At 54.3% G+C, this 27,862-nt stretch overlaps 13 protein-coding genes across 13 annotated transcripts; 10 read left to right on the forward strand and 3 right to left on the reverse strand.

The window, feature by feature from the left end:
* Window positions 1-1,429: 1,429 nt before the first annotated feature.
* On the reverse strand, window positions 1,430-3,136 carry CLUP02_02404 (MYB DNA-binding domain-containing protein; the record flags this gene model as incomplete). The annotated part of the gene is made up of 6 exons (XM_049281436.1): window positions 1,430-1,458; window positions 1,526-1,643; window positions 1,703-1,783; window positions 1,847-2,435; window positions 2,868-2,944; window positions 3,086-3,136. 6 exons carry the CDS (start codon window positions 3,134-3,136, stop codon window positions 1,430-1,432), a joined length of 945 nt encoding a protein of 314 aa, XP_049138579.1.
* A 109-nt stretch (window positions 3,137-3,245) lies between these two features.
* On the forward strand, window positions 3,246-3,461 carry CLUP02_02405 (uncharacterized protein; the record flags this gene model as incomplete). The annotated part of the gene is made up of 1 exon (XM_049281437.1): window positions 3,246-3,461. A coding segment is annotated over one exon (216 nt), but the record flags the coding sequence as incomplete, so codon positions are not given.
* A 538-nt stretch (window positions 3,462-3,999) lies between these two features.
* Window positions 4,000-4,215, forward strand: CLUP02_02406 (uncharacterized protein; the record flags this gene model as incomplete). The annotated part of the gene is made up of 1 exon (XM_049281438.1): window positions 4,000-4,215. One exon carries the CDS (start codon window positions 4,000-4,002, stop codon window positions 4,213-4,215), a length of 216 nt encoding a protein of 71 aa, XP_049138581.1.
* Window positions 4,216-6,501: 2,286 nt separating this feature from the next.
* On the forward strand, window positions 6,502-6,906 carry CLUP02_02407 (uncharacterized protein; the record flags this gene model as incomplete). The annotated part of the gene is made up of 1 exon (XM_049281439.1): window positions 6,502-6,906. One exon carries the CDS (start codon window positions 6,502-6,504, stop codon window positions 6,904-6,906), a length of 405 nt encoding a protein of 134 aa, XP_049138582.1.
* Window positions 6,907-6,992: 86 nt separating this feature from the next.
* CLUP02_02408 (uncharacterized protein) lies at window positions 6,993-7,211 on the reverse strand (the record flags this gene model as incomplete). Its single annotated transcript, XM_049281440.1, has 1 exon — window positions 6,993-7,211. The coding sequence occupies one exon, from the start codon at window positions 7,209-7,211 to the stop codon at window positions 6,993-6,995; it is 219 nt and encodes a 72-aa protein (XP_049138583.1).
* A 1,462-nt stretch (window positions 7,212-8,673) lies between these two features.
* On the forward strand, window positions 8,674-9,413 carry CLUP02_02409 (uncharacterized protein; the record flags this gene model as incomplete). The annotated part of the gene is made up of 3 exons (XM_049281441.1): window positions 8,674-8,737; window positions 8,814-8,860; window positions 9,000-9,413. The coding sequence occupies 3 exons, from the start codon at window positions 8,674-8,676 to the stop codon at window positions 9,411-9,413; spliced, it is 525 nt and encodes a 174-aa protein (XP_049138584.1).
* A 64-nt stretch (window positions 9,414-9,477) lies between these two features.
* CLUP02_02410 (uncharacterized protein) lies at window positions 9,478-10,126 on the forward strand (the record flags this gene model as incomplete). Its single annotated transcript, XM_049281442.1, has 4 exons — window positions 9,478-9,528; window positions 9,616-9,633; window positions 9,718-9,864; window positions 10,025-10,126. The coding sequence occupies 4 exons, from the start codon at window positions 9,478-9,480 to the stop codon at window positions 10,124-10,126; spliced, it is 318 nt and encodes a 105-aa protein (XP_049138585.1).
* A 95-nt stretch (window positions 10,127-10,221) lies between these two features.
* Window positions 10,222-10,789, forward strand: CLUP02_02411 (uncharacterized protein; the record flags this gene model as incomplete). The annotated part of the gene is made up of 3 exons (XM_049281443.1): window positions 10,222-10,303; window positions 10,405-10,506; window positions 10,593-10,789. The coding sequence occupies 3 exons, from the start codon at window positions 10,222-10,224 to the stop codon at window positions 10,787-10,789; spliced, it is 381 nt and encodes a 126-aa protein (XP_049138586.1).
* A 2,670-nt stretch (window positions 10,790-13,459) lies between these two features.
* On the forward strand, window positions 13,460-14,875 carry CLUP02_02412 (uncharacterized protein; the record flags this gene model as incomplete). Its single annotated transcript, XM_049281444.1, has 7 exons — window positions 13,460-13,534; window positions 13,623-13,702; window positions 13,789-13,946; window positions 14,078-14,242; window positions 14,404-14,473; window positions 14,541-14,596; window positions 14,793-14,875. The coding sequence occupies 7 exons, from the start codon at window positions 13,460-13,462 to the stop codon at window positions 14,873-14,875; spliced, it is 687 nt and encodes a 228-aa protein (XP_049138587.1).
* Window positions 14,876-16,477: 1,602 nt separating this feature from the next.
* On the forward strand, window positions 16,478-17,548 carry CLUP02_02413 (uncharacterized protein; the record flags this gene model as incomplete). Its single annotated transcript, XM_049281445.1, has 2 exons — window positions 16,478-16,618; window positions 16,697-17,548. The coding sequence occupies 2 exons, from the start codon at window positions 16,478-16,480 to the stop codon at window positions 17,546-17,548; spliced, it is 993 nt and encodes a 330-aa protein (XP_049138588.1).
* Window positions 17,549-20,935: 3,387 nt separating this feature from the next.
* CLUP02_02414 (uncharacterized protein) lies at window positions 20,936-21,121 on the forward strand (the record flags this gene model as incomplete). Its single annotated transcript, XM_049281446.1, has 1 exon — window positions 20,936-21,121. The coding sequence occupies one exon, from the start codon at window positions 20,936-20,938 to the stop codon at window positions 21,119-21,121; it is 186 nt and encodes a 61-aa protein (XP_049138589.1).
* A 523-nt stretch (window positions 21,122-21,644) lies between these two features.
* CLUP02_02415 (dihydroxy-acid dehydratase) lies at window positions 21,645-23,825 on the forward strand (the record flags this gene model as incomplete). Its single annotated transcript, XM_049281447.1, has 5 exons — window positions 21,645-21,803; window positions 21,948-22,045; window positions 22,112-22,119; window positions 22,185-22,292; window positions 22,354-23,825. 5 exons carry the CDS (start codon window positions 21,645-21,647, stop codon window positions 23,823-23,825), a joined length of 1,845 nt encoding a protein of 614 aa, XP_049138590.1.
* A 753-nt stretch (window positions 23,826-24,578) lies between these two features.
* On the reverse strand, window positions 24,579-27,860 carry CLUP02_02416 (glycolipid 2-alpha-mannosyltransferase; the record flags this gene model as incomplete). Its single annotated transcript, XM_049281448.1, has 10 exons — window positions 24,579-24,755; window positions 24,830-25,144; window positions 25,195-25,597; window positions 25,651-25,737; window positions 25,791-26,180; window positions 26,243-26,510; window positions 26,549-26,674; window positions 26,779-27,174; window positions 27,253-27,315; window positions 27,716-27,860. The coding sequence occupies 10 exons, from the start codon at window positions 27,858-27,860 to the stop codon at window positions 24,579-24,581; spliced, it is 2,370 nt and encodes a 789-aa protein (XP_049138591.1).
* Window positions 27,861-27,862: the final 2 nt, after the last annotated feature.

Below are 27,862 nucleotides of genomic sequence, written 5' to 3' on the forward strand. Positions count from 1 at the left end.
ATTTACTACTCTTTCAAATACCTTTAGCCAAATATGAATAATATGAATAACTTGCCACGCTACCTATACAAACACTCACGAATCGCGATAACGGGATATGTTCGTAGTTTCAAGTCTTCGGCATTGCTACAAATGAACGATTGATATTTCGAGGGGGGGGGGGGGGGGGGGCTACGGTTGTCAATCAAACCAGCAGAATAATAGCAAGACTTCAGTAGTATCGCCAGTCATCCTAATGCCATACAACCTCATGGGACTATGCCTGTTCTCCACCACCTCGACCACAATTACGACGTATACATACATGTCTACAGAGCTCAGTATATCCGGCAGATTGCTCATACGTTCATGGTCGAGATCAATGATCCTTGTCACAACACGCAACCTCGGCCTGATTCTACTTTGACCATGAAGACCATGGCATGATCCTTTTAACACCAGTCCGGAACTTCGCGTTTTCTAATCTTGATCTCAGTCCAGCTCCCATTCATCGTCACTGGACTTACAATGCCTCACTCAGAAATCTGAGACGGCATGTGGTCTCTGCAAAGTCACATCAAACAGATTTCAATAGTCCATAACCTCAATTACTCACTCATCATACAGATTACATCTTCACCAAGTCCTCTCGCAGACCCGACGACGACGACAACAAAAACACAAATTCTCTCACACTAAAAGGGTATAGACTCGTCATGAATCGAAACAATTTCACAATCCCGGTAACCGATTCCTTCTTCCTTCCTGCCATGACACCTTTCCCAAGCAAGCAACTTATTTTTCTGTGTGATTTGTCCTTGGACTTCGTCGACTGACCTCTTCAATCAGTCTTGTCCACGCATCATTATATCCTCTTCCCCTCTGGCAATTAAGACATGGCATAAAAGGCGGGTTTCCGATGACTTGTGTTGGAAAACCCTCCGCACATATCAACACCATATAGAAGGTCCTCCCGCATACGTGCGCACGCGCAGACCATCTCTCAAACGGGTATGGCAATCACCCGCCATCACTCAACTTCCTTTTCGTGTTGTGCTATGAAACTCCGAGCACACTGATAACAGGCAAGCCCCGCAAGGGCAAAACCGTCGTACATGAGGGCCAACACTCCTTCTAGACCCATCTCCCCCACATCCGCCGCAGCTAGAGGTTTTCGACCAGACGTGACCGTGCCGGAGACGTAGAGCTGAGACGTCGGGGGTAAAAAGTAATTAAAGTCCAGCCTCCAAATGAAAGAACGAAGAAAAAAAATTAACAAGTGCAAAGGGGGAATCGTCTTTTTTTCGAGTCCGGGTCGTTGTGATCGTCAGAACGAGAAAGAAGAAACACATTTGGTATATCCCAGCGCATCGAGACACTCCCAGCGCCGTTTCGCAGTGTTGCCCATCTCCCGAGTATCCTCAGAACCGCCGATGGAGCTGAGGTTCCTCTACCGGTTGGTCGGCTTGGCGTAGAGGTCTACGAATCATTTAGTATCGTTGATGTGGATGCGGCCGTACCGACGTGATGTTGAGAGAGGGCATACCGGGAAAGTGCTCCTTGGCGTACTGTTCGCAAGCCTTGGCGGGCTTGCCGACCTTTTGCCCGATGACCTTCCACTTGTTGTTTTCGTACTCCTTGATGGCATTGAGGAGTGCTTGGCTCTGTGACTTGTTAGCAAGCTTGAGGGAGAAAACGAGTACTAGAAGCATCTGCCACGAACCTCGTCTTCCGCGAACTCTGCGTAGTGCATGTCCTTGTACCAATGCTTCTTGACACTACCCTCAGTGCGAGTAGGGAACGTCTACACGCTCATGTTAGTAGGCTGCTAGTGATGGGAGAATGGGGTAGCATAGATGAAACGAACCTTGGCAATCTCAGCCCAGCTGCTGCCGGCATCTCTCATCTGCTTCAGGCGAAGCTCCTCGGCCGGAGTCCAGGGGGTGTTTGTGCGGCTCTTCTTGGCCGGGGGAGGCTGAGGAGCCTGAGCGTTGGCATCTTCCGTGGCGGCGGGCTGAGCCTGGGGAGGAGGAGCGGCAACGGGAGGGTTGATCTGAGGCGGCGGGATGGGGGTAGCGGTGGGCGCAACGGGAGCAGGCGGCATGGGAGGGGCGCTAGTGACCGGCGGGGCCTGTTGAGCTGGGGCCGGGGCCGGACGCTTGCGGTTTCTGGGTGCCGGCTGCGGCTGAGGCGGGGGCTGAACAGCATGCTGCTGTTGTTGCTGCTGCTGCTGTTGCTGTTGCTGCTGGTGATGCTGCTGCTGGTGGTGGTGCTGTTGCTGCTGAGGATGGGGCTGGGCCTGGGGCGGCTGAGGCGGCTGAGGCACACTCATCGGAGGCTGGACCGGAGTGGGCTGGTGATGCTGCGGTGCCGGGCTCTGGTGAGGCGGCGCTCCGTACTGGAACTGTGGGTGCTGATCCCGACGAGACATGTCCTGCTGATAGGGGTGTTGAGGACTAGGATGGAGTGTTAGTAAAGTTTCATTCCGACGGGATCAACGTCGCGACTGGAGACGAGACTCCTGAGGACTAACGGCCCCTCGCGAGAGGTCGTGTTGCCCAGGCGTGCGTGCATGCATCGACGGCGGAAGGAAAAGGGTCATGTTATTGTTGTTGTTGTCCGTTACACCCTCTTTTGCGCCGCGGAGCAGGCCCAGCATGGCCGGGGTTGCTCAAAAGGAAAAGGTATTCCAGAGGTACATGTTCATGTACCCCTGGATCACGGGTAGGTGTCGGTACACCGTACGCAGCCTCGCGGGGCGGAGGAGGATGGAAAGGGAAGGGGAGCGACCGAACGAACGAACGAACGGGACGGGGGAGAGCAAGAGTGACTTTGGGCACAGGGACGAAAGTAGAGATCGAGGGGTACAAGGTGGATGAGGTACTTACTGCATGTCGCTAGGCTGATGGGTGGAGTTGGAGTAGATGTACTCCGGCACGGGGCCGACTTGCCACTGCTGCATGATCTAACAAGAGGTCCAAAGGTTAGTACCGTGTGTACCGTGGTCAATTGATTCGCGACCCGAAGAAACAAAAGATAAAAAAAAAAGCTGTCGCGCAAGAGTCATGGGCGGGGCCCGCGCTGCGCCCGGAGGTAAGGCGCGAACGCGACACGGGCGCTTTCCGACGAGAAGAAAAAAAGGGTACATGATTGCCATTGTGTGTGGCGAAGATAACAGTGATGATAGAACCCAGCGTCCGGTAGAATCCTCAAAATGCGCGATGAAGACGAAGGTATGAGATGGAACATGATTGAAGGTACAGACAGGAAGAGTGAAGCAGTCGAGTGCGCGCGCAGAGCAAGGCGTTGCTTATTGGGGGAGGATTCACCGACGTGCTTGCGAAGACGCGGTGAGGCAGAAAAACTTTGACGAGAGGGCGTCGACAACACGAACGAGCCTCGATGAGAAAGAGACGCGCGCGACAGCATCAACGCGGATGAAGCCAAGTGTATCTGTATGCGCGCGACGATTCCATGATTGAGGTACAAGTGGTGATTTGATCCTCAATCGGGACAACGGGTGAAAAGGAACATAGGAAATAGGGTGCAGGTACTTACGGGCAATGTAGTGGTAGTATTAACTCAACAACGATGCATAAACCGACGGGTTGATGGATGGGGAATATTTGGTCTCTGCTCTCTCGGGGGGTGGAAGAGAGACTTGGACCAAGCCTGAGTCGCAAAAGACAGGAAGCGGGTCACGCACACGCCCGGGGTTGGGAAGGGCTTTTTTTGGGCTTTTTGGGGGGGGGGGGGGGGGGGGGGGGGGGGGGGGGGGGGGGGGGGGGGGGGGAGGGGAGGGGGGGGGGGGGGGGGGGGGGGAGGGGGGGGGGGGGGGGGGGGGGGGGGGGGGGGGGGGGGGGGGGGGGGGTTTTGTGGGGGTGTTTGGGGGGGGGGGGGATGACGGATGGATGGGAGGGATGAGGTGAGGTGACGAAGTGACGAGGTAGAAAAGGATGGGAAGGAGTGGGAGTGGGAGTGGCAGTGGGAGGGGGGAAGGTGGAAGGGGGGGAGGGAGGGATGGTGCGAGGTAGAGGCGAGAATAAAGGGGACAAAGATACAAGGCGCGCGAGGCCGAGGACGTGTTTGCTTCAAGTACTCTTTTTTCTGGGGGTGGTTACTGCCGGGTTGTGTGGTGCGGCGGTGCGGCGTGCCTGCCTTGTGGTTCCAATTGACCTGGCTGGGCTGGTTGGCTGGCTGGTTGGGGTCGGGTGGCAGGTGCGTTGCGTAAGGTAAGGTAAGGAAGGCAGGTACTGTGTTGGTCTTGGTCTTGGTCTTGGTCCAGGACTCTCGTTCAGTGTGTGTGCGCGCGGGCGGTGCCAACACGTGTGGTGCGGGCGACCGAAAGCGACGTACGGGACGCGACACGGAAAGTAAGAGGAAACAAAATAAAAACAAAAATGAGCACCTCAAGCGGCAGTGCAGCAATCAGTGAGGTGAGCAACGATAACGGCGAAAACCAGGTGGATCTTCGTAATGGACGGCAGGGAACGGCCGGAGCTGGAGACTGGAGAGGAGAGGCTGGCAAAACCCGGAAGGCTCAGGTGTGCAAGCAGGTGAAAGGTGTAATCGTCAGGTAATTGGACGTCAGGTGAAGGAAGGTGCGCTGCTGCGGCATAGAGCGACGCGGCGCGCGGTATTCGTTGGCGGGAAGGAATGGGTGATTTCCCTTTCGGTGTGGGGAACAAAGTGCGAATGACGGCACCCCGGAAGGCAGGAAGCGGTGGAAGGCTCAAAAAAATAAAAAAAATATACGGAAAGTACCGAAAGTTGCGGTGCCCTTGCTCTTTCCTGGTACAAGGTAATGAGGTGAAGGAGTCCAAATAAAGCAGACCAGGTAGGTAAAGTGAGGTGTGTGTGGTATATCGCGAGATAAGGTCTGGCAGGCAGGTAGTGACAAGTAGCGGCGGAGCCAGAACGAGGTAGCGTGATGTATTCGTGAAGGACGTCGAGGTTCAGATAGACAGGCGCAAGTAGACACGAGTAGACAGGCAGCTGGAGGCAGTGCGCGAGATGTGCCGTGCGTTGCTTGTTGGTTCGCGCGTATGAGTTGGGTCCAGCTGGTGGTCGGTGGCGGTTCCTCGGATCAAGGGTCAATCAACAATGGACGGCGATCCTAAATTGGGTGCGTTTATCCGTACGGGCGGAGACAGCTAGGAATAGGTAATAGAGAGCGAGAAGAGCAATGACAGCTGTCTCAAACCAGTTTCTGGAGAGGCGATGGCGCGCGCGAGAGAGAGAGGGAGAGAAAGTGAGAGATGGAGCAAAGATAGATAGGAAGCTTCGGATACGGAGTACCTTATTGCGACGCGATTCGGTGTGTATGCGTGTACAATGAGGTAAGACGTAGCCAACGTCTGCAGGAAAGGCAAAGAATTAGAAAAGTGGTGGACGTTGATGAGATAGGCCCAGTGAGTGATGCGTGTGTAATACTTGGTGGCAAAGGCGGAAAGAGATGGAGGTGCGTGGGATTGGCGGCGCGCAAGTGAGGCAAATGTGGTGACGACCGCAGCTATGGCGACAGCGACAGCGACAATGCCAGATGGAAAGCTCTGTGAGCGATGATGAGGTGTGAGGTGAGATGAGGTGAGGTGAGGCGATTAACAATGACGGGCGACGATGGTGGAGATGTCCGTTCCCTTGCGGTTGCGGCAACGTCAAAGTGGTGTAGGTGTGGATAGATGCGCGACAATAGTGTGGGCGGCGGCAGCGCGTCTGTAGCTTTGGTGTCTGCTCACCTTGGGATTTTCGTTGACCTTGAAGCTCTCAGAACTTTTCGGTCTGGGTAGGTAGGTATTCTTTGAGGTGAGGTTGAGGTGAAGCGCGTGAGGTGATGTATCCGTCAGAGTTGCGAGGTACCTGGCTGGGTGCGTAGTCGGGTACCGTGTATTCGCAGCTGTAGCTTTGTATGTAGCTGTATGGATACTTTGGTTTGCTGTAGCGGCAAGGACCTGAAGCAAAAGTGTGGAGGTGGAGCTTAAGCTGGTGCACACCTTGAGCTGATGATGTCGGGTTGGGTATCCGTAGTGTAGTGCAGGTTGGTTTGGGAACTTGGGACTTGAAAAATGGGAGTTGGGATGCTATGGCTCGCGATGACCCAAGTATGTACCTCTGATGGAAGTAACTTCCCAGTTCACGGTGATGTTTCTGGTCGCCCTCTTTTTTTTTTCTGCTGGGAGAAAGTGGGTGGTGGAAGGGGTCAGGAGAGAAAATTGCTAAGGGGGAGGGGGAGGGCGAGGGAACATGGAAAAGAAACGAGGGAGGCAGGCGGGGGGAAAGGAGGGGCCACTCGACGCCATTTCAGCGGGTCCTCGGTCAGGCAGAAAGTGACGATAACACTCCGACTATTAACCGGCAAGCTGCGCTGCTTCCACCTTTGCAGCCAAAACAGCACTGTTTGGCAGGAAGGCACCTTCCAATTTTCTATCTTTTTGCCTCGGTCATCGACATTCAACCACCGGCACAGACCGTCTTCCCCTCGCTCTGCACGGATCACTTTTACTTGTCACTCGACACTTCGTCATGGCTCAATGCTCAGTGGCTGCTCCGTGCCTTGTCCCTGTTCCACTTTTCCTCGTCCATCCGGGCAGCTGCCAGTTGTTCACCTCACCTCAATCTATCAGGTCATCCCATCCAGAGGCAAGTTCCAAGCAGGTACGTACGACAGAGAAGTACTTTCTACTTTCCTTTGCCAGCGATACGATCCGATGCGATTGTGAACCACGCCCGTGTGCTGCCGCTGCTCGTATCTCGTTGTACCCAGATAGGTTATTAGCCAGAAAGACAGCTTCCTTACTATGTACGCGTTGGACACACCGAGTTTGTCGGTCAGATCTGACAGCTCGCTCGCCTCGGACCCTTCGGCCATGCGCTCCTGCCGTGTGTCGTGTCGCTCGCTGCTGCGCTTTGCCTGAAGTTGATGACTGAGGTCACTGGACACAAGCGTTTCTTCTTGCGGGGAAACCCACATCACCTCACCGCACCTCATCTCAGCCACTTCCCTCATCCAACCTTCAACCAGGTGTGCCAGGCAAATGGCAACCCCTCTGAGCCACTTTTATTTCATCTTGTTTGCCTGACTGAATGGCCAACTGGCGAGGCAGCAAGTAAGGTGCTCCAACGACTGGTTGACCATTGACGGGAGCTGGAGGGGAAACACGAGAGGACGGGAAACACAAGTTGAAAAGTTTATCGCATAATCTCTCAGCCTCGTCCCCTCCACCAACCTCCATCTTCACTTGAGCTTCTTGTTCTGGCAGTGTTATTAAATGCGACCTGTGCTGCGTTCATGGTCAAAGGTAAAATCAAAAGTGCGTAGGTACTCGTCGCAATTGTTCTCTTGGCAGTTTTTCTGAACTACCTTACATGTACTCCATGTACCGCCTGCATGGTCCAAGTACTTGATCCTCGCTTTATGTACCTCCTGTTAGTGGTACCGCTGGTGGACACCTACTACAACATGGGACTCTGCGCGGTACGTACAGTACCTCAACGATGCATGTACCTTTCCGCCCGTCTTGAGTCTTGAATCTCGAGTCGATTAGGTTGGCATTTGGAAACCAGATGACATGGTTATAGCAATGCGGAATGCATCTAAATCGCTTTGCCTGACTAGATGCCGGCTGCGCAAAATCCATCCATAGTATTTCGTGGCTTAGTCATTGTCTCCAGTCCTTGTGATAACACCATGTCTCTACCCCTCAGCGGCCGCTCTACCATGGCGAGTTCATCCAGACCGGTAGCTTCTACTCCATCTTCAACTTGTGATGACGCCTCCCTCTCTGTGCGTCGGACCGCTCACAGACGTGTTCGTGGTCCAACAGTGCGCGATGCTGGCCCGTTGTCTCAGCCTTCACGTCAGAATTGGAGAGTCAGCTTGCGCTCGAGGCTCTGTCTGAAAAGACACCTGGGCGTCCATTCGAGTTTTGATGTTTTGTTCTATGAAGAACTCGGTCTGGTTGAGATCGAAAACGCTTTACGCTAGAACATACGGTCGAGATACCATGGTGTTCAATTGGAAATGATGCAACGGACGACTCAGCGGAAATGTTTTGCTTAGCACGCCGAAGTTTCCGCGCGGCGGTGGCCCTCCGATGATGCCGAGGTGCGGAGCCTGCGGCCTGGCCAGCTTTCGTAATCATCCGGGACGGGGAACGGGAGCCAGTAACTTCACGGCAGCGGACCGAAGGCCCGACTTTTCCCAGGTCACATCGGGAGAGGGTCGGTGCCGGGGTACCGGGATCCTGGAGACCGAGCTGCCTCAGAAGTGCACGGTTGTCATCGGTTCCGGGCGCTTAGGGTTCCACTTGGCCGTGGCCAGATCGGGACGGGGAGACAAGGATGACCGAGATGCCGCGGTCCATCGCTATCACCACTCTCCACTTGCTGCTCCACGAGAGTCGCATCGTGAATGAACCCGTGAGTGCTCGTCACGATAACGAAAGAGAGATATAGATAGGCTGATGAGGCTGACCGCCGGCATATTCTGTGCAATTGGCCGCGTATTCCGCGCACCCACGTAAGCGGTACCTGGGCAGCTTGACCGCCAAAACAAAAGCGATGCTGCTATTCTCCCAAGACAAGAATTGTTTCAAACACCGAAAAAAGGCGACGAAACAAGGTGGCTCGCCCGACCCTGGCAATGACCCCAGATCGCACCAGGCGTGAGGATGAGCCCCATGACCACCAAAAAAGATGAGCCCCAAGTTCATGCCAAGCTCATGTTGGATGCTGTCGTTTAGCTTCATGTTGTCGACAGGTAACCTAAAACGGCCTCATGAGCCCTGACCCGGCCACGTCTACTGCCATCCGGTCTCTCGCTTTCATGCGCGTAGGGCAATCAGACTCCGTGAAGCCATCCATTCCTTGCCAGGACGTGCATGTTCGTTCCGAACATGGACAGACTTTATGCCTCCTTGGCAGGTCGGGTTGAGAGACCCCAGCTATGAAACGATGTTGGTCACAGGGTTCCGGCACCAATTGTTTGAGACTCGCGGCTCTTGAGCAACATATGACTGAAGACACGTTCACCCCAACGTCTTCGCACAGGGTGGCCCTGGGCTCGGCCAAGCCGTGAATCGGAACGCTGGCTAGTGCCCGTCGCGAGCAAGTTTGTCGATTCTGTCGATGTTTTCTCTCAAAGTGCCGCTTCCAAGACATTGGACGATGAGGATTCATGCGAGTTGCTGAGACGGCCGACGACCAGACGATCCAACGATGATCCGTGGCGTCATGAACAATTGGGGCCGCTGCTCGAAATCTCTGTTGCAATTCCACCTGCTTCAAAGGGCAGAGGCTCACCCCCTATGTATTTCGGGGCTCTTGGTTTGAAGCAAAAGGGAGAGAACGTCGCATGGGACGCCCTGATGGAAAGCAGGAGCACTGGCCCACAAGGCTGGGCCGGCCAACCTCCACGTATTTACTCGGCCGAGTAATGCGAGACACGCGGAACAAGCTGGGTATGGCGACGTTCCATTTCCTAGGCATCTTTTCTGCACCATGTCGGGCAATTCCTTGAATAATTGCGGGATCTGTGTAACCCTCCGAATGGTGATTAGTATGCTTTCCCGAATTTATTCGTCGACAAGCATTTGTAGTATCCGGCTGTCCGACAGATGAACTGGCCTATTACACTAGGGATTTGACTTGAACGGTGTATGCAGCGGACAGTGTCAAAGCCGGGACCTGTAATCTCGCTCTTCTTAGCCTCCGTCCTCCGTGGATCACTTGTATTCGTAGTGTACTGTTGCAGGACCGTTGAGTGTGGGGCCGCCCCAATCCATCGGTCGAGAGATCAGACGAAAAGAGTATCGCCAAGCTTCTGTCAGGGAACCGGGCGTTACTGTTCATCTAGTCGAGTCCGGTGCGGTCCCAGCACCAGGCATGGTAGGCGGATCTTGACGCGAATCCGAACCAACCACGGGTTCGATTAATGCGGCCGTTTGTGCCTCCTCTATGACATCTTAACTCCACCAACCACACTTGCGCCCGTCAACATTTGCCTTCGGTTGATGGCCTTCCCGAAGATCATCACCGCCATCACCAGATTGGAGATGAGATGGCAGAGTGGCAGACAGGGGGCGTGACGTTTGGCGATTCCTCCTGGAAGAATCGGAGACCTTCTTGGTCTGCATTTCCCACCGGTTAGGTCTGGGTGCGGGCGCTTCTGGACTCGCGGGATGCGGGCGATCCCTTCAATACCCCAGGTATCCCGATATTGAGTCTTCCTGCTCTTTTCCCACAATGCCGGCCAAAAGTTTCCTGGCCGTTGTTGAACCGGATGATGAGCATCCGCCCCGTGATATGTTGCTTCCACTTCTTGGTCGTATGGAGGGGCAAGTCCCTTTGTTTCTGAGCCTTCTTGGCTGGATGGAGGCTCTTACATGCCGGGGGGGATTTTGGGCGATCAGGGACATCGATTGGTAGGGCCGCCAGGTTACACGCTGGAGCCTGGATGGCGGAACTTAATTGGTGCCGGGTTTGACGCTCGAGAGGGTAATCAATCATGGTTTATCTCCGCTCAGTATCGTGGCTTTGCTAGAGCTTGCGGGACGGGGGCCAAACGGGCGGCCGGACGATGTTCATTGTGCGCAACGCGCAAGGAGAATGAAAAGTCCCGGAGCGGACGGCCGCAACTCATGGTTTTGCCACGGAGAACTGGGGGCCACGAGCAGCCCGCGGCGGCGGCGGGCTGTGTTTCGATCTCCATGGCGCCGATGGTGGCTCGGCTTTCTCAATTTCAGTGAAGCTGCCCAAGGAACAGCCTGTTTCTGTTAGTGCTGCGGCGGCGAGAATGTTTCTGCTCCTGTAGGATGTAAATTACGATCTGTGAATCGTGGTGGCTAGTAGAGGACGGTATATGACTCGGTGGACCCGTCCGTCAGGTTAGGCAGCATGCCAGTAGTCTGGTTTGACAGGCTGGTAGGGCGAAAAGGTCAGACGAATCCTATTCCTGATAAGGGTAGACGCTGGAGGGGGCCCGAGACCGAGTTTTGGCTCAGACATGTCGAACTCTGTGTGGTGTGGCCCAGCCGCCCAGACTCTCGGCCATAACTTTTGGCGGGCGACAGTAGCAGAATGGGGTGAGGGAAGCTCAATGGACGACGATTAAAGGGCCATGGACCTGAAAGAGCGCGCGTGATGAGCGGGGTTAACGCCAGACGGTACGGTAGTGTATCCATATTCTGTAAGGCACTCCGTAGAGACTCGGGAGTAGGTAGTAGAGACCGTTTGGAGGGGAGTGCCTGGAAGCGGAAACGCCCCGTTGGAGATGGTGGCATGGTGGCATGGTGCAAGCCAGATTCAGTTTCAGCAGAGATCTGTTAAGAAACAAATAAGGTTTCCTGCATTAGGGCCCCTCTGTTATTTCTTGCAATCCATGTTCGTCCCGTCGGTCAGAGGAAGGGAAGGGGAGGGTGTGGATGGTCGGCTGTCTGTTCGCAGCGTGCGTCTGTCTGAGTTTTTGAGAGATGTCGTCGGGAAGAGAGGTGAGTGGTGGAAAATGGAGGAGGAAAATGGAGGGGTGACGAAGTCCCGGGTGTGGGAAGAAAGAAGGACGAAAAAAGAGGTTTGAAGGTACGTATCGTGTACAGTAAGGTGAAGCCGACAGCCACACTTTTGATTGGTTTCAGTCACGGGGTGGGCGGCATGTGTGCTGTGTGAGTGGCTCAAGCCCACGATTAAAGCGGATGGAAGGGTACGTATAGCTGGAGGGCCACACCTTTTCGGTACGTATCGTACATAGTATGCCGTCAGGGGGAAAGGGCGACCAAGAGGGAAAGGGCTGAGACGTGGGTGAAATTGCGCCTGCTTACTAGCGAGTTTCAAGGGACGTGGGCCCAGGACATGGAAATTCACCAAGAGGCAACAACGGCCTGGGATTCCCAAATGATCACGGCTTGACGAGCAAAAAAGAGCAAAGTCCCCCTCCTCTGGAAACTAGACCCCCCTTCTGTACTAACCCCCTGGCTCTCTGGAGATTTTTTTCTGTACGAACAAAACCTGCCCTCTCCCTTTAATTGTGCTGTCGTTACGAAAACAGGTGAAGCGTTTTTATTACTCTCTCCACATCTTGGCAGGAAAGTGGTGTGAGTTTCAATGTTTTTGGTGCGGCTCGGCACCCACGGAAGGCGGGGGAGGATACTTTCGAATCTCAAGGAAGGGAATGTCGACAAACCTGCCAGTGCCTGCCCTACAGGTGAGTTGCGGTAGAACAAATTCATTTATTTTGTCAACTTGTCACTTGTGACTGCCGGAGAGAAAGCGACTGACTGAGTGGTCCGTGGACCAACCAAAAGAGAAAAGTATGTGTGTGAGAGGCCACGTTGAGATGCCGATGACGAAGTGCGTGTCTGGAAAGGATAATTATCCAATGTCAAGTCTTATGAATAGCATCTGTCCGTGTTTATCCGTAAGTTTCCCTCATATAAGGTACGGAGACTTTCAATGACACCCGAATGAGGGGTGTGCTAAGTTTGGCTGCGGATGGATGGGTGCGGGCAATTCAACTTGCAATGCGGTGACTGCATCCCAGTCCTGGATGGCATCGTAGTGTAGGGCAGTCAATTTAGACAAACATGCCGCTATGCCGGTTGATCCAATGACTGCCATAGCAATGTCGCATATGGAGAATAGATGGACAGGCACTCTACTGTTGGTTTCTGATGAGCGAGCACTTTGCACCAAGTACGCAGTGCACCATCCATGGGCCACCACGCCGTGAGAATTGTTAGTCTCTGAGCGCAGATGCCGAGGCGGCGTCAGAGAGGGACGCACAAGAAACAGCCTCATGTTTCGATGCAGATGCCAACGCCTATGCTTCTACTTCGCATCTTACAAGGAGACCGGACACCAGAAACCAGAAACCTGGGCTGGACACGCCATCACATCACATCGCTTCGACAAGGTCGCGCGGGGTAGGGGTGCCAAAATTGTTGATCATCAGATGGGACCACGGGAAGAGTCTATTCGTGCAAATACAGTCGTCAGCCGTGTCATGGTCCAGGGCGACGAAGCCAAGAATATGTCTCTTACGCAAAGTTTCTTAACTGGTAGTAAATATCCGTTAGGATACTCGGTGTCCCAGACAGGACGGCGCTACTGTTGAAGCCTTGAAGGGGAGAGCCCTGACATCAAACCAAACAGCCGGGTTGGCATCTGGGCCTGTCGAATCGTCGATACCCTCCCTACCTTATGGTAGTAGCGGCTCTGGCGCAATTGTTCCCATTGAGGAGGCTCTTACACGGCAAGCCGCAACGGGGCCTAGTGGGAGACGACGACGTGGGACGAAGTCAAGGAGGCTCGAGCCTCAAGCCTCAAGCCTCGAGAATTGACTGACTGACTGTGATAATGGTGTATCCATAACTGCGTACGGAGACACCACACTACAAGTACGTAGGCAGAGGAGAGATTCACTCACTGTGAACAAAAGGACGGTTACAGTAGACAGGGGTGTTCGGCCCCGCCGCACCGGTGGTTCGCAATGAGGTGGAAACTGCGGATGGGTCGTGAGGTGGGGCTCACTTGCCTCGGGAACCGATACGTATCGACGCTACCAGTACGTAGCTACGTACCCGTCACGGTTGCGAGGCTGGCCGGGGTGATGGTGGCTTCTGTTCCTGACTTGACCCAATACAGACTAGTAGACGCTTAGCGTGCCTTGCCCTTCTGTGCGCGCAACTCGCAAGGAAGGCTCAGGGGCTGCCGCGAAAACGGGCCAATGGCAGTCACAGGCGCGCCTCTGTAACACGTACCGTCCATCGCTTGACCCCGCCGTCAAACGACAGACAGACATCCTCACACAACCTTCAGACACAGGGTCACGATCCCGTCACGACGACGACGACGACCACTGCCCGCAAGTTGCAACGATCTGAACAACATCAGCGGCAGCATCAACACCAATGCTCGCCGCCCGTTACTAGTGTACCAGTTCCCGCTCCTCACCAAAACGGCACTTGAGTCTCGAGGTACCATCCCGAGTACACCGGCCATGCCACGACGGCCGGCGGTTGCGACGACCATGCCGCAATGCAGCCTGCGCGTCCTCTCCTCATCCTTCTACACATCGTAACCTACCGTACGGATACGCAATACACAGTTAAGCGTCCTGTACCGCACACCGCACCGTCCGCACCTCACCTCACCGCACTGCACCGCACGTACAATACTTCGTACACGCGCGCTATACCATACGAGACCGAGACGAGGAAAAACAACCTGCTCAATACCCCGTTTCCCGCTCAATTGGGCATATGCCGCGAATGTATGCCTCGCGTACCCGCAGAGCCCCTGCTTCTCCCCCTCTGCCTTGTCCAGCCTACAGATACCTGTTCGGATCCCACGAATCCCTCGCTATCGTTGTTCCAAGAATCCTCTCTGCAAGTGCGAGACTGCAACCTTACGCAGAGCCCCAAAACGCTACAGCCATTCCCCTTCCTATGGTTCCCCTCCCTCATCCTCGCCAAAGCCTCCGCGAGATCGACGGCGAGCAAACGTATGCTTATCGCGACTTGAGACCAGATGTCGACCGCAAATAGTAACACCCTCTTCCTTGTTGCGAGCCACCCGACCCAGCGTGACGGTGTCAACATTGTCGAGGTCTCGGGAGGGATCAATGGTTTGTTTTCTGAGTCAAGTTACATTACTTTTCAAAACAGCCTTCGGCGATGCCATGCCACGCCATCCCAAGCCCCATACTATGCCGCGCTCTGCCACGCGCGCAACACGGGTATCCATCCTTACCTTCAGCAGTAATAGCATACTCCGTAGAGAGAAAGAGGACCGAATTCTCTAAAGTTCCTCCTCCTCATCAGTCATGAACAAGATCCACCGACCATGTGCCGTGGCCGAAACCAAAACCAGCTGGCGGGTCATCAAGATGCTTGCAACAAACTAGCCAAGTTGAGGCTCTATACTGAATCTGCATGGAGCCCAGGCAGTCACTCCCCTTGACGAAGAAGGGGAAGAAACAAATCGGAGGCACGACACCGCTCTTTTCGGCAATGGAGACGCTACGCTGCACGCATTTGGTGGCTTTCCTTTACCATGTTCCAGGTTTGCAAGAGCCTCTCTCTCCTCTTCTTCCCAATCTCTCTTGTTCTGTTTTGCTCCCCGAGTCTTCAATGAAAGCTCCATCTCTGGGGGGGCCCTAGGCTTGGTCTATGCTCATCCTGCATCCGAGCCTCCGAGGCTACAGCTCGTTGCGGGCAATCATCCATTTTACTTTGGCTTGTCTATTGGCGGGCGCCACTTGAGTTTGGCTGCTCTCTTTCTCGATCCATCATGGCGGCCGGTTGAGACGCACGTTCGTCTCTCACCGGATCCATAATCTCGCACCCATGCCTGTTCCTCGTCCGTCTCCTCTTTCTGGCCCTGCCCTCGAACAAGTTACGTACAGGGGTGTGGTCAAACAGGGTGTGGCTTGCACAAGCGTTGCCGGCCCTGGTCTTGGTTTCTCTCTCTGTCTCTGTTGTCTGCTGGGTCTCTCTCACACACACACACACACACACACACAGATTTTCTTTCCTTTTCCCCCTTCAGTAAATGGGGATGGCAGCAGGCCAGGCGGATCAGACCAAACGTTATGCTCTGCTAATTCTGTCACATCCACCCCATCTTCTCCAGGGTCTGGCTGGCTTCACTGCTGAATATCTGCAACAGGGCTAGACTTGACGGTGTGCGAACCCCCTGTCCTGCATGTACCAGCGCCCGAACATGATGAGGCAATGTTTGCTATGCCTGCCCACCCGCTCTTCTTCTTTGGGCGTGTGTGTGAGTGGTGCCTTGTCTGGTACGGGGACAGATACGGTCTAATGCTGGTAGAGCTGGTCCCGTCTTGTCTCGTCTTGCCAGTTGCCAGATAGAAACTGAGAAGAGACTGGGGCCCAGGTCCAACTTTGGCTGAGGCTGCAATATTACTTTATCCTCCCTCTCTCCCCCCATCTCGAGCAGGTTTTGTCTCTCTGTTTACCTTCTCTACCTAACTTGGGTTTATCATCAACATCCCTTTTCTTCGTCTTCTTGAAGCGCAGTTGCGTGTCCTTCTTTTCTTCTCCCGCAGCTAGGGTTTTACTTTCCTTCATTGTCCAACTGGCTTGGCTGCACACACTCATTTGACTACGCTTCTTGAACACCACCTTTTTTGTCAATATATCTTGACCTATCCGGTTTATTCAAACAAACGAACTTCACTTGACTTCTTTGGGACCTTCCCCCACTCGCCTATCCGTTTCCTCTCTCCTTGACGGATCTGCAAAAGGCCGACTTCGTTGTTGCGAGCTTCCGGCTGGGACACCACCTTTCTTCAACCATCAACTTTTTCAAACCTTCGATTCGTTGGCAGCAAGTTTCTGCCTCTTCTTATCAAACCCAGCTTCCAGGACACCGCGAACATCATAACGCGTGAAGATTCTCCACCGAGAGACACAAGAGTTTACCCTACTTCTGAGAGGTACAACGACGCAACATCGACTGTTCCGAAACGATTTAACGAGCAAAAATGTCTCCCACGATGCAATTGGCGCCTCACACGGCCACCTACACTCCCACTTCCGACGCCATGGATCGTCATGAATATGGAATCACCAAGAACCGCAAGGCGGCTTCAACCGGAGGAGGCAGAGCATGGAGCGAGGATGAGGTATGTTTCACTCGGATAGTCTAGGACTGCTGCGATCCAGAGTCACATGTGAGACCACAATGTCTAACCGTACCACAGGAAGTCTATCTCCTCCAGACTCGTCTTCAGAAGATGCCTTACAAGCACATCGCCGCTCACCTGAAGAAGACTGAGCTGGCATGTCGCCTTCACTACCATCAGCTTAGCCACGGTAGCAACCGACGCAAGCAGCGTGCCACCTCGGTCTCTTCTGGCTCTTCCACCACCCACTCACCTGTCATGCAACCGACGATGCCTTCTTCGATCCGAGAGTCGACTCCTCGTTCGGTTTCCCCCCCAGGCAGCTCAACCAGCTACGCCCCTCACTCGCCGGCCCCCATGCAACTTCCCAGCATCATGGGCCACGAGGCTTCTCCCAGGCTCCCCGCCATCCTCCCTAAGCCGGTCTGCATGACACTGCCACCTCCCACCGCCTCCCCCACCCGCGGGTATCCCACACCTCTCCCTGAGCCTCGCAGCGCGGCTCTCCCCTCCGCCACCTTCCAGTCCATCTCCGGCAGCCTCCCCATTACGCCACCCCTGCGTCTGGAGTGCCCTCTTCCTTCTGCCCAGTCCATCGTCAGCCATCAACACGTTGACATGAACCGCCTTCAATCCGTCTACACTGCACACCGCGCCTCTTTCTGGGCCGCTGTGGCTAACGACTACGGCCCGGGCGCAAGCCCCGTTGCTTTGGAGCAGGCATGGCAGAATGGTGCATGCTGCAACCAGCAGCAGGCCAGCACACCCATCACACCCACTTCCAGCCCCGACAATCTGGATCGCGATAGCTACGAAAGACCCCAAGACAAGACTCGCATCTCTGCCATTCTTGGCATTGACGCCAACCCTCGCTCTCCCCGTGAGCGTGAGTTGGTGAGACGCATGGAGGAATCAAGAGTCGGCGCCTAAGAAACTCGGCACCGAACAAGACAACACTTTGATTCTACCAGTGTATTACTTTACAACTTTGGAGTGTCTGATTCTTGCTTGAGTTTTTGCGTCTTCCGCCGTGCAACAAGAAGACTACAGCATCAAGCCGCAGTTTTGTTCTTCGCTTCCGTTGGCTTCTCCCTTATGGGAAATTTGGTTTCATTGTCTTTTTTGGTTAGGGCTTTTCGGCAAACCGTGTGTCCCATCTTCATCGTACACGAACAAATACGACTAAGGTGGCTGCGAACTGTTGGGGCGAAATCCGGCGCAGGCAGGGGCGGGGGTTTTGCTCGGGAGGGGAAAGGTGCCCTTTCTTCCATTTCTTCATTTCATCTTCTATCTTTTTGAGGGAAAAAACGACGCCATCACCGAGGCATGCGAAGGGGATTGGATGCTAGATCCCTGAAATAGGGTGGTTGGGCACGACTGGCAGTGCAGAGGAGGACATTTACAACATTTCTTTCATCTTCTTGGGAAGGCATCTTTTCCACCCTTTGCAGAAATGAAGCGATGACTACGAACCACAAACACATCCCAACCGTGGGGTTATTCCGAAACAACTTGTTACGGCAGTTTTTTGTACACTAGAGCGGCCCTTGGGGTCCTGCGGGATTCATGCAGACGATGATTGCGCTGGCTTTATTTTGCTTTTTTTTTCTTCTTCAAAACGGCGAATCGAGAAATCAGAGTTTTGAGAAATCTTGTTTTTCCTGCAGTGATTCTTAGTGACCTCGTCCTTTGGTTCTGAGTAGTGGTGTCATGACAGCTGCAAGGGAGACAAAGAAGCAATACGATGAGAGGACCGCGGATGCATCTGTCCAAGCGTGATGTGTTTGGACATTGTGGGAATCACTTCAATACTGATACGATGTCTCTCTCAATCCTTGTCCAGATTAGGGTAACAAGTCGTCGATTGATGGAAAGTTATTGACGTTTGTCTGACAAGTGCTTTGACGATCCAAGCTACAGTTTCCAATTACCGATTCCAGACCAGCGCTTCGAAGATAACGCCCATACATACGTGATCAAACCGTCGCTAGCGTCATGTAAGAGCGATGCAAGATGCAGAAGAGGAGCTACCATCGGCAATTGTTCCCTCACGGCAAGGTGAAGTGTCCCGTCCCCGTAGGTGTTGTTGACAGTAAGGTAGATAATTTACGGCACTCTCTATCCGTACCTTGGACGAAAATTACTTACCTTTCTCACGTTGCGTAAGAGTTGGAAATAGCAACAGGGCCGCGAATTGTCACGGGTACGTACACATGGCTGGCCTTGCCTTCCGCACATTCTTTTCTGAAGTTGAAGTTGAGGTTGAGATTGAGGTACGTATTGGCGCGGTCGGAGTTTCCCTTCACACCCTCCCGATCCTCCCAACCCTCATCCTCCTCCACCTCCTCCTTGTCTTTGGTACACCAATACGTGACTACTTCGCTTCGACCACCCACCTACCTTGTTACCTTATCACCACTCAGCCCAAACGTCCAAAGATCCCAAGGTTTCGTCGGTCCGCCTTGATCAGCAAAGCTCTGCTTTTTTGACACCCTCCGAAACCTTCTTTCCTCCCAACTCTTGAAGCATAAATGGTTTTGGCCTTGTTGGAACAGACGCCAGCCAAGCATGGTCCCTGGACATGTTTCTCACACCCCCAGCAGAAGCGAGCAACGCAGAGCACGGCATGGCTTGGCTCAAGAGAGAGACCGGACGGACGAAGAAGGACGGTGCGGATGAGGGGAGAGGGGGTGAAGAAGGAGAAGGCTTCGTAATGAGCTGCGCCATCCGTCTGGATTTCGAAACAAGCAGAGGTGAGCGGATAGCTCGGACGAAAAAGAGAGAAAGGTTGGCCCCTCCTCTTGAGTCTCGACGAACGCCCTTCCATTGCTGTTCTCTCTGCCTTCCAACACTGGGGCACGCATTGAAACGAGCCAGAGTAAAAGCATGACTTCATAAGTGCATCGCCAGCGTTCCCTCACCCTCGCCGATCCAAACGCAGAGTCAAACAGAGTGTCATCCCATCCCACTGGTGAGAGGCGCCAGGGAGATGCCCCCCTCTCACCGTCCAGTGTCCGAACTTTCGCAACACGACAGGGCCTTGGCACGATTGCTGTTTCTCTAATCGAAACCCTACTAGAGCAGACGACCACGTCCCTCTCGATTGATTTCGAGACTCGCGGCTGGTGGCTGGCTGGTGGTGGTGTAATGGTCGGTATTGCATGCATATGAGCACACACACTCGTTCATACACGCACACTTACGATTTACATGCACACTACATACAGCAAGTGTAGCAACGGGCGGGGGAAAAGATTCAAGACGTTGCAGCGCTCTCCACGCTCAGACAGACAAACAATCGACCGCTCAAGCCTGGGATGCGGGGAGGGTTTGCCGGAGGACCCCCACTGGCGGAGACTACGTCAACCACGATCATCTTCAAATGTTCTCGTGCTAAGATGTCCCGAATGCCTCGATCTCCGAACCGCGAGCCGGCTGAGCCCCGCCTCCGGGAGTCGGCCTAGTCCAAGTCTCAGCAGATCTCTCGCCCTGAAGATCGTTCGACGTCTTGAGCCAAGATAGGATTATTGTTATAGCAACATCTCCTTTGAGCAGCATGTCACACGGGTGACCAGCGTGGGGATAGACCGACAATTCTCAAGCCTGTTCTGTATGCTATGGACATATGGACAGATCCGATTCTGACTGTACTGTCCGTCCACGCTGCGGATCGGCTTGAGCTCATCTCGCCGGCGCCGGCACCGGCACCGGCATTGAGACTCCACCCATTGAATCCCGTCTTGTACGACAAATACGACTACTTTGATTGGAAAGTACGTTAGGTGGGGGACAGCCCGATTTCCCATACCACGAGTGAGAACATGCAGACTGTACGCCGCCATCAAAAGGTGGCACCATGCCTCACTTGGACACCACCACCTACAGACCAAGTCCAATAACCAGTCAAGATAAATGCATTGGGCATCCCATCAACGCTAATGGAGCTAACGACACAGGACTGTGATGAGATTCACGAGAAAGCGTGGACAAATCCGGGAGCAGCCAGAAGCTCCTGCGTGTCCCACGGACTGGCGCCATCCAAACGCCCAACTGGCCGACCTCTCACTCATCATACTTTGACGCTTTGTACGCACCTTCACTCAGCTGCAGCAATAGCCAGTTGTGAGGCGTGGGGGACATGCCTTTCATCGGAGAGAATGCCGTTGGTGACGATGCTTCTTCTTGGAACTGGAACTTATTGACGTCTCCCCTTCTCACTTCTCAGTTGGCTCCTGGAATTAGCTAGCTCTTGGAAAGCTGGTCCGGCATCGTTCAACTCCATCGCAATTCATTTTCCGACAATCCCGTCATTCGTCAATGGGTCAATTCCATCGCATTTACCCCTCTTCAACAGGTCCCATCCCGTCTTATTCACCCGCAAAGTCAATTGAGTGTTGCTCCACTCCTACCGCGGACTATGCCCCGATTCCCCTCCGGCGCGGCTGGGATCACCCGACCGAAAGCTGCGAGCCGCTTCGTCTCCGTCGGCAGCCCTCCCAATAAGATCGCTCGCATTAAGCAGCAATGGATTCAATGGTGTCCCGAGCGGATCCGTCCCCGAGGTTTCTAGTGGAGTGCTTCACGACGTCCCTGCCGGTAGCCTATTGAGGAACAGGAAGAAAGCAACGAGCTCTGTTGGCTTTCCCCGCGCCCTTCCCACTCTGCCCGCATTGTGAACCTTGGCTGCCGTTGTCGCTGCCAGTAGCTTTGCTCTCGCGCTTGAGCTACCTACTAGTAGTATGTACACAGAACACAAGTTGTGTGGTGGGTGAAACAAAGTTCAAAAAGATGTTGCCGCCCCCCAGTCGCCCTTTTTCCTTCCCCGCGTCTACTGCTGCTCGTTGAACTATTTTCTCCTTTTCATGATATTTCGTTGACACTTCTCTTCTTGCTCTGTCACCAACTCGGTACATTGGAAAACCTTGGCTCTCCCGACCCTCGAACTCAAACGGGCCAACGCGAATTGACGCAGTTATCTTCTTCCACCGAACCGGACACCTATTTACGCTACCCAAAAGCCTTCATAATGAGCGCAGACCAAGCAGGCCGCGTCCCAGGCGACGCTGAAGAGACCAGCTACAAGGACAGCCACGATTACATCCAGTTCAAGGAGCACCCCATTGAAGGACAACTCAACCGTTGGTCGCACACAATCACGAGGGAACATGACTTTCCCGGCGCACAGGTACGCAAAACATTCGGCGAATTCAGCACCGCCGTCACTTGTGTCACAGCAAAGTTGGGGAATGCGGGGTTGTGGCCGGAGATGCGGGGTGTCACCGCGGGGTTGACGAAACTATTCAGAACCTGGAAGCTCACGATGTTGTAGGCCATGCTGTACGGCGCTGGCGTGCCGAACAAGGAGATGATGAAGAAGGCGCCGCATGTTGGTATTGCAACAGTGTGGTGGGAGGGCAATCCTTGCAAGTATGTCTCCTCCTTTAAAATTTAAAGCGTTTGTTGGGAGTGGCTTCGACTAACATGGTACTACAGCACGCATCGTAAGAAGACCCCTAGCTCAGAGAACGACTCATAGAGATGAATATGAACGCTGACAGGGGACCAGTGCTCGATTTCGGCAAGATTGTGAAAAAGGCTGTTGAGAAGCAGGGCATGCTCGGCTGGCAGTTCAACACCGTCGGCGTGTCAGACGCCATCACCATGGGAGGAGAAGGTAAGTTATCCTATCCTTGACTGCAGTTTGTATACGACAAGCACTGACTTGACGCTTTCAGGCATGCGCTTCTCCCTCCAGACTCGCGAAATCATTGCCGATAGTATCGAATCGGTGACTTGCGCACAGCACCACGACGCCAACATCTCTATTCCGGGTTGCGATAAGAACATGCCGGGTACGATCATGGCCGCCGCGCGTCACAACCGTCCCTTTATCATGATTTACGGCGGTACCATCATGAAGGGTCACTCGGACCTTCTGGAGAAGCCCATCAACATCAGCACTTGCTACGAGGCTCGCGGTGCTTTCACATACGACCGCCTCCACGCAAAGACCAACCCCGGCTCGGAAGGCCGCACCCCGTCCGACGTCCTCGACGATATTGAGCAGCACGCTTGCCCCGGCGCCGGTGCTTGCGGAGGTATGTACACGGCAAACACCATGGCGACTGCGATTGAGGCAATGGGTCTGTCTCTCCCTGGATCTTCATCATACCCGGCTCTGTCCCCGGAAAAGGCCCGCGAGTGCGAGCGCGCCGCTACCACTATCAAGATCACCATGGAGAAGGACCTCCGCCCTCGCAAGCTTATGACCCGAGCCGCCTTTGAGAACGCTCTAGTGCTCACCATGATCCTCGGCGGTTCCACCAACGGCGTCCTTCACTTCCTCGCCATGGCCAACACGGCCGATGTGCCCCTGACGATCGACGACATCGACCGCACCAGCAACCGTATTCCCTTCCTCGCCGACCTTGCCCCGTCAGGAAAGTACTACATGGAGGATCTCTACAAAGTAGGCGGCACGCCCTCCGTTCTAAAGATGCTCGTCGCAGCCAACCTCATCGATGGCTCCATCATGACGGTGACGGGCCGCACCCTCGCCGAAAACGTCGCAGACTGGCCCTCCCTCGACCCGAACCAGAAGATCATTCGTCCGCTCTCGAATCCGATCAAAGCGACGGGCCACATCCGCATCCTCCGCGGAAACCTCGCTCCCGAAGGCGCTGTCGCCAAAATCACCGGCAAGGAAGGCCTCACCTTCACGGGCAAGGCCCGCGTCTTCGACAAGGAGCACGAGCTCGACGTTGCGCTGTCGGCGGGCTCTATCCGCCGAGAGGACGGCAACCTCGTTCTCATTGTCCGGTACGAGGGTCCCAAAGGCGGACCAGGCATGCCGGAGCAGCTCCGCGCCAGCGCGGCGATCATGGGTGCCGGGCTGGATAACGTGGCGCTCGTGACGGATGGAAGGTACAGCGGTGCGTCCCACGGCTTCATCATCGGCCACGTCTGTCCCGAGGCGGCGGTCGGCGGGCCGCTTGCGCTTGTGAAGAACGGAGATACGGTTACCATCAACGGTGAGACGAATCGCATCGACGCTGTTGATGTTGACGAGGCTGAGATGGAGAGGCGGAAGAAGGAGTGGAAGGCTCCCTTGCCGCATGTGAGGAGAGGTGCTTTGGGCAAGTATGCGAGGTTGGTGGGTGATGCCAGTCATGGAGCCGTCACGGACGCGGCGGATCCGTCGTGGTAGATACGTGTAGACATGTCTTGATATAGACTTGTAATTCAGTATAATTTGGGAACCACTTCTTCAGTGTTCGGTCAGTGGACAGTCCTTACCCGGACGTAGAAGTCCTAGGATACCGCCGCTAGCAACCCGGCTTTCTCATTGAGGGCACTGATAATGTTTGTTTTGTACCTGGTTATGCTAGACTAGCAAGAATCTCCTGAACCTGGCTTCATATCATTATTCTTTCAATAAGTCGCCAGTAGCAAGTTTCAACTACGACCTTGAACCAACCTACCTGGAATCTCTAGTATCTACAAACTTCTCTGTCACAAGGTAGGCATCGCAGCATGGGGCCACTCATGTTTGGTAAATCACACGTATACCATTGGCACAGGAAAGGCTGGGGCTTTCCAGCATGCGCTTCTAACTTTGAAAGCTCTCCCGAGAACAGACGTCGATATTTCGTTGTTTATGCGTCTTATACAGCTTGGTATCCTTGCGCGCGCGCGGTGAAAGGGGCTTATCCAGCACCCTTGTTCTTCCTGCACTATGTCTCCCCTTCTCGCTCACTATCGAGCTTGCCACTTCTCCTGCTCTCCTCTACTTTCGACAACTTGAAAAAAGACTTGCGCAGCTCTGGGAATAACCTGAGCCAACCGTTTCTGTAGCTTTCCACCTCTCTATTTCATGCGTCGCGATTCCTTGTGGTGTTTGATGAAAAGGAAAAAAAAAAGAGAAAACGATTATGGACAGTGGCCGAAAGCTTTGAAACCCTTAACTCCCAAAGAACTCGAGCAAGACCTGTAATGGCAATGCCATTACACCCATGCGTGCCAACATTAATGAGACACCCTTCTGTGAAGACAAAGAGTCTGACGTCTCCGCTTCATCAATATACAATTCCTTTTTATGTCGTTTCCTCCGTGACTGGTGCCAGCGCTCGTATGCTGGCTATGGCTCGTGACATCGTATACGTATGCGATGCATTGTCGTTGCATTTACGGGCTGGCCCATCCACCGGCAACATCGACCCATTCAGCAAGGCACGATCCCTCCTTGCCCTCGACGTCTACAATGTCTGTGTCGCATCGGCATCTGCATCCGACACCGTTCTCCTTCTCAGCGTCCCAGTTTTCCCAGTACTTGTCTTCCTCGATGCGCTTCTTTTCGTCAAGAGTTGTCGTCTCGAGGTAGGGCTGTCTAGGCAGCTGTCGGGCCGGCGCATTGGCGGGGCAGTGCTGGATAGTGGTGTGTCGGTATCCAAAGTCACGGAAGTAGTGGATGTCGCGAGGGGAGAGGAGGGCGCCGGCTGCCAAGGAGTGGATGGGGGCATCACCCCACTGTCCAGTGTTAGCTTAGTTTCTCATAGTTCTGCATCCTGCGGACTTACGCGTTCCATCCAGAAGCCTCCACTGCGGTCCATCATCTCGAAGAACTCTTCGTACTCCTTGCCGCGGAACCAGTCAAGGCTAGCAATTTCGAAATTGGACCAGAAATGACACATGTTGTACGACTCGCCTTCCATAGCCTCGGGATCGATATCGGGCAGGTTGTTGCGGTTGGGGTCGGCACGGAGAACTTCTTCGGGCAGGGGAGACTGGTCGGTGACCGGCTCTTCCTTCTTCTCGACGGGATCGACGAACATCTCCCACAAGCCCTTGGACTTGAGGCCTTTCAGGCGCTTGTAGGCGGAAGCGTATCTGAAGATGTTGGGGACAGTCTCGCGGAGTTCCTTGACAGCGATGGTGAAGCCGTAGGTCTTGTTGGCATCGATCATGGCCCAGAAAGGATCACTGTGTGATGGTTAGCGACTGAGTTGTTGATCGATTAAAGTAACCAAACATACTAGGTAATGTCGCAGAAGTACTTGATCTCGGGCTCGAGACGCCAGTACCAGTTGTACTTGGCGAGGAGCTCGTGCTTGTAGAAGAAACTGTGCCGGCGTTAGCATAGAGATAAGAGAACGGTTGTGTCTCTGAACCGTACCCAGAGTAGAATCGGCACATGGCGTGGTAGCTCTCCAAGCCACCGTACATGACAGCGGCGTCACCCTGCTTCGCGATGCCTTCCTTGGCGACCTTGTGGTCGATCCAGTCAGGGTAACCCCACATCTCAGGACCGACCTTGCCAAACTCAACGGGAGCGGAGGTGTAGTTGGTGACAACCTCCTTGAAGGTCTCATTGAAGTCGCCATCGTTCAGGAAGACGTAGGGGTAGTGGTACCAGCGGTTGAAGTGACGCTCAATGGACTTGATGGATTGAATGACGCCTTCCAACTCCTGGTTGCGGGCCAGAACGACGAATGCACCGTTAGCCTTGGGTCTGCTCGTATCGGGTTCGAGGCATCCAGTGACGAAGACCTTGTCGTGCTCTTCGCTGATTTTTCTGTGCACAATATCGTTAGGCTTGATCAATTGAGAATGAGATCAGGTGCATACCTGATAGCAGGGGGGGCGCCTGCGGGCATCAATATCCTTCCAGGCGAGCTCGGGTGTCTAACGAAGAGCACGAGGATGAGGATAACGACGATCAAGGGGAAGAGGATGACGACGCCGAGGGGCACCGAGATGCTCGAGTTACCGCGAAGTCGCAGCGGTCTTCTGAAGAAGGCAAGTCGCGAGGTCAATCTGTTCTGGCGAGCGGCCTTTGTGGCAGGCTTCTCGTCGGCGGTGGGCAGTTGCGGCGACGTCGAGGTCGCCTTTGCGGCTCGTCTAAAAAGATCCATGGCTACGGCTGCGGCGCACCGTGGCCGGCAGTTGTGTGAAGGAGGGAGGTTGTGTTTGGCGGTGTTGTGGTAGAGAGATGTCGGATGAGAGATGGGATGGCTCCAAGGGTGGCGTTGAAGGATGTGTCGTCAAAGATTAGTAGGGCTGGTTGGATAAGGGGTGTGTGGAAGGCGATTGCGGTGCGATGCGTCGATTAATGGACCTGATTCCCTTTTTTTCTTCCTTGGATGAACACGCGAACCACGAACAAATGCAAAGCCGTGTGCTATCGAAGCAGCATACGCAGGCGAAAAACGAAAAAGGCTGATTGACACGTGGTTTGCGTGGGCGATGCGAATTGCCAAGGGGTGCGGTACGTGAACGAGCGGCAGGGACGAGATTTCCCTCGAGCAAGGCGTCGGGTTTGTGGTGGTAGTGGAGTGCTGACCGAAGACGGGGGGTGAGAAGCTGAGACTGAACAGTTTTCAGGCTTCGCGTCGAAGGCGGAGGAAAGACACGGCACTCGCTGATGGAGAGGGTGTGATGTGGATGCGGTAGCGGAAGCGGAAGCGGAGAGCGCGGTTGCTTTGCTAGGCCTTGCTGTTGCAGTCGATGGGCGGAGTTGACGGTGAGACTACTACCCTCGTGGTATGTGGTCGATTGTGCTTGTGAGATTGAGCCCAAAGGTTCAAAAGAAGCAGAAGAAGGTTGGTTCTTCTCTCCCCAGGGTCACACACACACACAAAGGGCCTGACGGGTTGAGCCGGTTTGGGATGTGATCAATTGCGTCGAGCAAAGGGTCTCGTCTCGGCAGGCGACATAGGTCAGTGGCGTTTGCGAAAAAAAAAAAAAAAAAAAAAAAAGAGGCGCGGGCGGGCGCTTGCGGACGCTATCGTGGGTTGTCGCCGTCGTCTTCGCTCGTCAGGTCGGAGGGGAGGGAGGGTGTTAAGTTGGAGAAAGGGAAAGGTCGTTCGGCGGGATGAAGGGGGTGGGTTCGTGAGTGGGAGAAGAAAGGGAGTTGGAATCCGTCGGGAACAAGTACCTTAAGGAACCAACTTTTTTTTTTCGGGGTGGTGGGAAGGGGGGGAAAAGCTGACAGATGTCACCCGTGGATGGCTACGGATGAGGAGAGGTGGGAGAGTTACGGACGGGATACCTACCTAAGGAGGTTGGCATTTTTTCATGGCGATAGGGGAGCCGGGGGACGGAAGGGGACACCGTAGGCGCCTTCCAAGTTCCAAGTTCCATCTTCCATTTTACACCTCAATGTGACGGCAGGCACCATGCTCACGGCACCTGCCACCACGACCACGCAATCCAGTAGCGAGATAGGGACGCCGTCTCCTGTCATGC

This window comes from Colletotrichum lupini, chromosome 2 (assembly GCF_023278565.1).
Source record: "Colletotrichum lupini chromosome 2, complete sequence".
NCBI classification, from domain to species: domain Eukaryota; kingdom Fungi; phylum Ascomycota; class Sordariomycetes; order Glomerellales; family Glomerellaceae; genus Colletotrichum; species Colletotrichum lupini.